The 9,628-nt window shown below is 33.8% G+C and overlaps 3 protein-coding genes across 3 annotated transcripts; 2 read left to right on the plus strand and 1 right to left on the minus strand.

Moving 5' to 3' along the window:
* Positions 1 to 4: 4 nt before the first annotated feature.
* Positions 5 to 1,030, plus strand: LOC112452244 (retinol dehydrogenase 13-like; the record flags this gene model as incomplete). Its single annotated transcript, XM_025012366.1, has 4 exons — positions 5 to 98; positions 189 to 503; positions 580 to 787; positions 866 to 1,030. Coding segments are annotated over 4 exons (720 nt in total), but the record flags the coding sequence as incomplete, so codon positions are not given.
* Positions 1,031 to 1,682: 652 nt separating this feature from the next.
* On the plus strand, positions 1,683 to 2,841 carry LOC112452246 (70 kDa peptidyl-prolyl isomerase-like). Its single transcript, XM_025012367.1, has 2 exons — positions 1,683 to 1,797; positions 1,870 to 2,841. Exon 2 carries the CDS (start codon positions 1,892 to 1,894, stop codon positions 2,777 to 2,779), a length of 888 nt encoding a protein of 295 aa, XP_024868135.1. The 5' UTR covers positions 1,683 to 1,797; positions 1,870 to 1,891; the 3' UTR covers positions 2,780 to 2,841.
* A 1,899-nt stretch (positions 2,842 to 4,740) lies between these two features.
* Positions 4,741 to 9,134, minus strand: LOC112452243 (atlastin). Its single transcript, XM_025012365.1, has 7 exons — positions 8,854 to 9,134; positions 7,897 to 8,676; positions 7,556 to 7,777; positions 7,227 to 7,441; positions 7,065 to 7,131; positions 6,923 to 6,952; positions 4,741 to 5,589 (listed from the first exon to the last, which is right to left on the minus strand). The coding sequence occupies exons 1-7, from the start codon at positions 9,070 to 9,072 to the stop codon at positions 5,455 to 5,457; spliced, it is 1,668 nt and encodes a 555-aa protein (XP_024868133.1). The 5' UTR covers positions 9,073 to 9,134; the 3' UTR covers positions 4,741 to 5,454.
* Between the last annotated feature and the right edge of the window lie 494 nt (positions 9,135 to 9,628).

Consider the following 9,628-nt stretch of genomic DNA (forward strand, 5'->3'; position numbering starts at 1 on the left):
TATCGTACTCGATACGAAGAATAAGTACGTTTATTGTAGAAAGTGTGACTTAGCGTCGCAAGAAAGTATTAGGAAATTTGTCACACAATTTAAGAAAGGTGATTGACGTTTAGTACACAGCTATTCTGATTTTTTTTTTTTTACTTTACTTAACTGACAAGTGTCTATCCTGTTTACGTTGTTTACAGAATATGGTAAACTTCATATACTTATTAATAACGCCGGCGTAATGAGATGTCCAAAGAGTCACACTAAGGATGGTATCGAGATGCAACTTGGGGTAAATTACATGGGGCCCTTCTTGCTCACAAACTTGCTTCTGGACGTCTTGCAAGCATCCGCGCCATCCAGAATTGTGAATTTGGCGAGCGATGCCTATCGTACTGCCGAAATAAATGTGAAGGATTTAAATTGGGAGAATGATTATGACGCTGGTGGAGCGTACGCGCAAAGTAAATTAGCTATGATGCTTTTTACTCGTGAATTGGCGAACAGATTAAAAGGTGATTTAGCATAAAGTACATAATTTTCCTCGTTTCGCGATGACCGCTATGCTCTACTTTCCACTTACTTTTTCAGGAACTGATGTTACCGTGAATGCTGTCCATCCTGGTATAGTTGATACAAATATAACGCGGCATATGTTTGTATATACCAACTTCTTTACCCGATTTCTTCTTTACCCATTCGCTTGGCCATTTATTAAAGCACCTTTGCAAGCAGCTCAAACCGTTTTGCATGCAGCATTAGATCCTAGTCTTACAAATGTTTCCGGATGTTATCTCGCGTAAGTATACCATCGAAAATTGAACAAACGATAAACGTCGCGAATGTGATATCGATGTCATTGTTATATTTGCTACAGCAATAGTGAAATCAAGGAATTAACAGAAGAGGCCAAGGACGATGACCTAGCAAAGTGGTTGTGGAAAGTTGGTGAAAAGTGGACAAAACTAAATGTTGCATAAATATATGTACGATAGAAATATACAGTTGTCAGTTGTAATTTGTTTTTAAATAAAATATGAAATTTAAACACGTTCTTGAAATTCTTTTCCTTCATAAAATATTCAAATGTTTTATTGAAGTATAAAATAACATGAGATGTCGCATAGTCATTCTTCGCACGATTTGAGATTTATGTGAGAAATCTTATCGATGTAAGATTTAGTACATCGTTTTTGTAAATTAATTAAGAAATATTTGTTTTAAACTAATCTATCTCGTATTAAATTTAACGTTATTTAAACAAAATTTTTACTTTGATTGAAAAAGCTATTTATACAAATTAATTTATTACTACTACTTCTTGCTAAATGCGAAGAAAGGATATAACTCTAGAATCGTTCTGCTTTTCAAGTTAATTTTCGAAAAGTAAAAAAATTCGCATTTTTATTGATCTAAAGGGAGGGAAAAAAAGAAAAAAGAAAAAAAACTGTCCCAATATGCCAGCACAGTTTATCATCGTTCATTAATGCAAAGCATATCTTTTCTTGAAAAGAGTTCCATGATAAAAAGATTCAGAATATTTTTGAATAATGACGGTAAAGACGAGAAAAACAAAGTTACAGGTGAACATATGGTGTGTTACCTGTTGAAAACAGGCGTGGCTATGTAGTTCAACGTTTACGTTTTGTGCACAGAGGCGCCAGTAGACATGTTAAGATTGTCAAGGATGGTTTCATCGTTTCATCTAAAATGTTGACATGTTGGACCTGCAGCTCACAGGTTCCTCTCTAGTTATTTCAATAAATGGATTTAAGGAACATGTATTGAAACAAGGAGGTTGAACAGTTTGTACGTTAAACTAACACCACATTAATACAATGTTAACGTCTTCAATCGCTGATTAATAATATCGTTTTACAGAATTGATCGTCGATTTGTCATCATGGTGCCGCAATTGTGGGAATCGGCGGACAAAAGCGTCAAGAAAGAAGTGTTAAAGCCAGGTGTGTTTACCAAGAAGCCAACGGAATGCTCCACGTGTACTGTTATTGTGGATAAGATAAATGTTACTGGAACATCTGAAGCGGATTTGAGAGAGAAGTATCATAGCGTTATTCTTGATGGCGAGCCCGAGAAGACTGTGATTGTAGGAGATGCCAGCTCAGAAATTGACGAAAATGTTGAGAGAGCGATTTGCATGATGAATGTCAGTGAGAGGAGTCTCGTTACCATTGTCCTGTCTCCAAAACGCTCAGATGAATCTATAGTTAGCAATGAATCCACAATAGTTAAGTTCGAGATCACATTGACTCAGTGTAAACGTCACAAACCAGTTTGGGAATGGAGCGCGGAGGAAAAGTACGAAGTGGCTTTGAGATACAAAGAGAGAGGTGCCGAATTGTTCAAGGACTCCCGAATCGTAGATGCGTTCCGCAAGTTCAGCAGGGCTTGCAAGCTTCTGATAACGTTGGAGCCGATAGCGGACTTGGAATTAGACAAGCAATTGGAGTACAATATTAATGATTTAAGACTTGCGTTGTACAACAATATGGCTATATGTCAACTGAAGCGAAAGAACTTTCAGCATGTCGTTACGTTGTGTACCAAGGTGTTGGATAAGGATGGAATTAATGTTAAGGCTTTATATAGAAGAGGAGTGGCGTATGGCAGTATGGGAGATAACGAAAAAGCTATAACAGATCTGAAAGCGGTACTTGCCTTAGAATCTAGTAATCACTCGGCGAAAGAACAGTTCGATGTCTATAACACCAGGTTGCAAGAATCAATTCAGAGAAATAAAGACATGATGAAAAGAATGTTTAAGACTTAATAATAAATTTTAAGTATTTTGTATATAAATTTAATTTTTCGAGAAATAAAGTATATTTATTTTATAAATAGAAATATAAGATTTTTATTTTTATACGTAATAATCTATTCTTATTTATCTTAATTATTTTTATCAGCGCACTACCGTCACATGTAATTATCATTATATAATGTGTTTGTGTCCTAAACGAAGTAATAGCATCAAAATTAAAAAGTTGTGCTGCGTGTAGTTATAGAAGTAGATATATATATTATTTATTTCGTAATCTTTTTATTACAATAAGTGAAACTTTTTATTACAATATTTATTAGTATAAAATAGATAGCTGAAAGATAGAATTATGTGCAGTAAATATACATAATGCATCCTACACAAGTTTTCCTTTTATGATACAAAATTTTTAATCCAGGTAACTTTGTCAATAGCCGCGACTACAAATTATTCAATAGTGTCATGTTTGTATATTTTTAATTACATCACAATTGTGTAAAATATATGAGATATTACATGTTCTCCTTTCATACAAATATCGGTATCAGCAAATGACTTGAACAATCTGTTCGTTTAACCGTCATATATTTATATCCAGTTCTTAATTATTTTATAAAATTGCATAACAATATAACTGCTCTAATATGAAAAAAATCATGGTTTAATAGTCAATTGATATCATGTATATACATATTATCCCTAGTTTGATATTGTGATGACTAACTTGGGTTAATACGTAGTCATATGCTGATTTACTTATAATCTATGAAATTAAAAGTGAAATTTGAGGAATTCTATAAAATTAGTAAATAAAATTTAGCAACGGGACACACACAAAATCTTGGTAACCCGAAATTAAATTTTAATGGCACCTCCATAACCATACATTTTCGCTTAATTCTATTCTCCTACATACATTCATTCTGTATAAAATACAATAAGATGACGAATACGGCTATATATTAATAATACAAAACTCATTATTTCCTCTTGTACTGCATTTCAACTAATAAAACAAATACATTAATCGAGAATATTTAAGCTGCCTGTAGTATTTATATCAGTTAATAGAGATACAAAAAGATACAATTACAAAAAATAATGCACTTTAAATTTTGAACCTATCATGTTACAAAGCAGCAATTATTTTTTAGGGTATAAATGTGAACTTGTTTTTTTACGTACGTCTTCAAGTAGTAAATAATTCAAAATATCGATACATAAATGAATTAGTGTTATTAAAACCACCACCAAGTACGCTTCTAATTTTTATTATGTTAGGGAAAGTATCTTTTGACATAATATGCTATATATTTTTTTCAGAACGATAATATATGTTATATTTAATAAACTGTAATAATTATTATCTGTCAATAAAACTTTGCAAGTCCAATGTTATAATTCGTTAATAAATTGCGTGTTTAAAAATTAGAATTCTATGCAAGTATAAATAAATTCATTTCTCTATCAAGGTATACGTTGTAGATCGGCTACAAAAGTATATTAACAATCGCTTGGCAAGACTTGGTAGAGTTTCAACACATGCATACGTCAAATTATATTACCAAAATTACTCATTGAACAAAATTCATGGAAACAAAAAGTTAAGTTTTTTTTTATATATGTACATCGCTTTTAGATAAACGTAACATTACAAACTTGATAAATTTCAAGCAGTAATATTTGCCAGTTTCATTCAATGAGCAATATAGGATATGGAGTCCAGTACACTTACGACACAAATTTGATTACTATTAACAACGTGTTGGCAATAAAACTTATATTACTCTTAAGTAAACCAATATAATTGGGCAATTTCGAGATATTGCATTTAATAAAGTCATACACTACACTCTACAGCAATATGGCGTGTGAATATCTATATCGGAGTTAGTTAAATAAGTTTCTAAGTATTTTTATCACTTTTTCTTTTCAAACCATGTAGAATGTGAATAACATCGTGCGATATATACATTCTTTTTTCTTTTTTTATTAAACAGTAGTCCAGTACAACTCATGTAGCACATTTCTGGCACAAATAAAATCTGAACTTCGTTAGTCCAAGCATATAAATAAGACGTAAAATAACAAGAACATAATCTTGAGACATAATCTATGCAAAACAAAATCCTTCTTATTAAAACAAAAAAATCTACTGCAAAATGCATTTTGAATGTAATAGATACAACAAAAAAGCTTCATATATTTAATGGAAATGAACAAAAAGAGCTGTTACATAAGGACTTAATTTCCTAACGTTTCTTAATATTTTCACAAATGCATTTTTCTACCTTTTAATAATTTGTAATAACTTTAAATATATTAACATCCCTATGATAAAACTTTCAGGTCAAGCTACAATAATAATATTTTTCACCAGTACAAGATTTTATTTTTACAACATTCATACCAAGGATATACTAGGCAATACTAGTAATCACGGTTGCCATCAATCTAACGCTGATTTATAATTAGAATACATCGTATATACATTCACAGTCATTTTCAAATTAGTGCTTCCAAGCCATAATGTTTAATCCAGTTTTAAACAAAGAGAAAACTATTCATGGCGGTACGTCAAAAGATAACGATATTGTAAAATTTAGTTATGCCACTTAATATTAACACATAAGGATGCAATATTTCGATTTGTTTGAACAATCGGGATATTATGGGAATGAATATTATAATAATTTAGGCTTGCCATTGGCAGTGACAGTGGCGTTCAATGTTGAATTCGTTACCGCTATTTCAGCAGCCTGAGCCACTGCTACAGACACGGACTTCTCCACAAATTGTTGGTAGACGGGCTTCATGAACTGAACAAAAGTAAAGATAATTCTTTCCATCAGTACCGCACTGTTTTATGATATGCGACACTATAATTGTATATGCTATATTCCAAATTGCAAGATTATTTTTTAGCTACAAGATGCAGCATTTACTTTATGAAATTTAATGCGTCAACATGGAAGAAATATTAATAGTTACACGGAAGAAATAGAGTTTTTTGATCAAGCGTATATAGATGTATATAGATGTTTGGAAAGAAAGGTGTAATCAGTGTTAATAGAAAGTTATCAAATATATGAATGTATATGTAGCCGAATGTCATACCTTTTCGATATTTGCTCCTGTTAGCTCTCAGCTTATGACAGGAATAAAAAAAAACAATAAAAGAGAGTGATATTAATAGTTATGCTTCCATTATGAAACGGCTCTGGTTAGTAAGAAAAAATGTGCAAAACATAGATGTGTAAGAAACATAAAGAGTTAAAGAGAGAAGCAATTCGGAATTGAAGATAATTAAAGACTAAAATTTATACAAAAGAAGAAAAGCGTGTGATCAGATATAGGCTACGTTTACACCCAGCGACCTGATCGCGGCCTGACCTATATTGTGACCCGAAGTAGGTCCAGTCATCATTCGTTTACACCGAAAGAGACCTAAAAATTGACGGGATCGTATTTGGGATCGCCCTGAATTGCAGCGAATCCAAACAAGCAAATAAAGCTTTTAGGACGTGATCGCGCGTTTACATCGCAAATGATAACGGCCTATTTCAGGTCGGGTCACTAAAATACGCGGCCTGACCTGAAGCCAGGTCCGGTCGCCTATCAAGTGTTTACAGCAGGCCGAGCAGCCGGCCTAAATAATTTAGGTCGAATTTGAGGTATAGGTCGCGGCCTAAATTCAGGGCGTAAACGTAGCCATTATTGCCATGTCCACGAAGGTGACGATAAGTAAAATGATATATAGGTATTGCAAATGCAATTACAATAATGAACAGGATTAGGTATCTTAAAGTATACGTTAATTTATAACAAAGATGAGCACATAGCCAGACCTGTTGCAATAAAAAAATGCTACATATTAATTGTTAGATGAACATTATACTATGTTAATAATATGCAAGATATACACATATTGTGACAAGTGATGCTTGTATGCGACATGTAAAAACAGACATAACTTTTTATGTTTTATGTGATTTTAATGCAAATTTGAATATTTGATAAATATTTTAAACCATTAATCGTAACTTCTCTTTCATGAATTATATTTTAGATTAAAACTAACGTTGAATATATGTTATAAAACGAGTACATTCCACGTTTATAAAACTAATAAGTGAATAAAAAAATCTCTACCTTTCTCAAATATCGTTTTTCATTAGTACACTGTGAACAATATAATTCTTATCAGAGAGGTGTTATACGATAAGAATCAAAAACAGGTATATAGGAAAAATAAAAAATTCTCGATAATTTCTAAAAAGATACTTGTACTTACATTTTCCCATATTGTACTGGCTAAGTCATCTATTTGTGTTCCAATTTCTCTGAATTCTCCGCTATACCTAAATAATATCCAAACAAAAGACAGTATTCAGAAATCCTAATCGTAGGATAATAGAAAATTGTAACAAATGCATTTATGAAAATATTAACATACCTTATATATGCCCACAAGACAAGCGTGAGGAGGCCAATACCCATAATAAGATTACATACATTTGCTAACGTGTACAGACCAACAAGACCAAATATTCCAGATAAAATGTACATAGTAACGGCAATTGCGAAGAACACTGCTGGCGTTCGCGCTGCTTTAAAAATATTTTTGCTCTCATTGTGCGCCTTAAATTGCAAGAAAGCGTCATCCATGTCCTATATTGTAAAAGAAAAATAATTTATGATAAAATAAATATTTAAGAAAGAATAAATAAATAAAGTTGCAAACAATTAGAAAAAAAAACAGCAGTTAATTAAATGCATAGTTGCCTTAATCAATTTTTCCATATATATTTGACTGAATTCTTCTCCGCCCATCTTTCGTTTATTCTGGAATTGACGAAGAGCTGAATTCATACAGTGTTGATGTTCGGATTCTAAGTGAGCGGTCGCTAAAAATGGTTTTGATCCACCGCACACGGTCTCCATCATCTGAAGGTATAAATCCTTAGCTTCTGCTACAGCGGTTAAATTGTTAGCTTCTGCTGTGGCCTGTAAATGTAAAACACGATTACTGCGGTTGAGATGATTGCTTGTTCCAGTTGAATGAAACAAAAGATCGACTTGTAAATAAAACCGTGAATTATAGAAACCGCTAAAATTATACGTACCACAAGCATACTTTTTGGTTCGGGAAGTTCATCTCCCTTGTAAAGATTGATGTAACTCTTGAAATATTCCAACAGATCTTTCGCTTTCACGACTTGACCGTTGATCTTCTTGGTCACCAGATTTTCCGGCGCCAGTATCATCGGTATGAGCACTTTCAACTGGTTTTTAAACTCTGCCTGTATCTCGGATAATCTACCGTCGAATATCGGATTCGTTGCGATCTCGAGACCGGGATGAGGCATGAGAAAACACGATATGTCCGAAAAGCAGGACTTAATGTGCTTTCGCAAGCTCTGCAATTCCGGATGCTGCCTGTCGGAAATCTCCAGTCTTTTGTCGAGTAATTTCTTTCCGCCGTTTGCACCGTAATCGGCCTCGTACGGATAAACCCAGTCTCTGACTAAAAATTGCAATCTTTGGAAAGGCGTGCTGTCGGAGCTTTCCAGCGCCAGTCTACCGTACTCGGTGAACAACTGCAGGTGCTGAAGATCATCCTCTTGAATATTTTGCGACAGATTGTATATTTGCACGGAGGACAGCATCGTACTCAACGCGAACACCGTCGCGCAGTCCCGCACCGTGGATTGACTGTCGAAAGCGCCTTGAGTGTCCATGAGAATCACAGCGATCTCTTCACCGTTCGCCAAAGTAGCAGGATAAACCTTCGACCACATCAATATTCCCGTGGTATCCCTTTCGGAACCTCCCCTCCATGAAAAACCACTTAGTGGCTCGTCCTCGGCACCCAACCAGGAATCAGTATCGTTGTGTAGCGTGTACTGTTGATTAATGTGATAAATTATTGGTAGTCATTCAGTAATCGGATTTTGTGTCGATCAATGATGAGCGAGTATTTGATAAATATCTAATTATCTATATGTATGCTCTTTTTTAATTTAGATACTGATGATTAAAGTAACAAAACGCCAGTTATCAAATCTGTGAATATCACCTACTTTGTTGTTCATGTAACGAAGAAAAAAGTCAAGAAGGAAACTTTTGCCTTTCCTGAAGGCACCCGCAACAGATACAACAACCACATTTCTATCTTTCACGTCGTCATGTAGGAGAATTTCTGACAATGCAGCTTCATCTAATTCGAAGGTATGATCTGGATGGGCAAGTACCACTTGCACAGGCCGCCCACCATCCGCGTCTTGCATTTGTGCATCCATCGGCGAGAGTCTTTCTATCCGATCGAGTTTTCCTAGATAATCTGCAAAAGAAAGCTGGATTAAAATATCTGTATACAAATAACAGATAATAATCAATAATAATAATAATAATGCAGATATAAAAAAGATTACGTCATTAAAAGAATAAAAAAATTATCTATTTTATCATTTTATCTTCAATATTAACGGAACATCTGAAAAATAAATTTTGTCTCAAATTACAAAATGATATCAGTACCATCGATACTTTGTTTCTCAAAAAAGCACGATGAAGAATATGACGAGGAAATTATACACAGTCATGTGTAGATTTTGACCACCAGTCGAGTACGTAAACAGGTTTCCGATGAAATTTATTGCACACATGAAAATAGTTCAAGAATAAAACCGCTGCCAGTTACGTTTAATACGTTGGCTTGTGACAGGTGTCTTGGATCAGTTGAGACCGAGTGGCGATTTAAATCACTGATGTGAGCGACAGACTGATCAAAGATCAAATGTAAATCGCCAGAAGATAAGACTGTATTGTTAAATGTTTTATCAGTTATATATAGAA

This window comes from Temnothorax curvispinosus, unplaced genomic scaffold (genome assembly GCF_003070985.1).
Source record: "Temnothorax curvispinosus isolate PA1 unplaced genomic scaffold, ASM307098v1 QBEX01003116.1, whole genome shotgun sequence".
NCBI classification, from domain to species: domain Eukaryota; kingdom Metazoa; phylum Arthropoda; class Insecta; order Hymenoptera; family Formicidae; genus Temnothorax; species Temnothorax curvispinosus.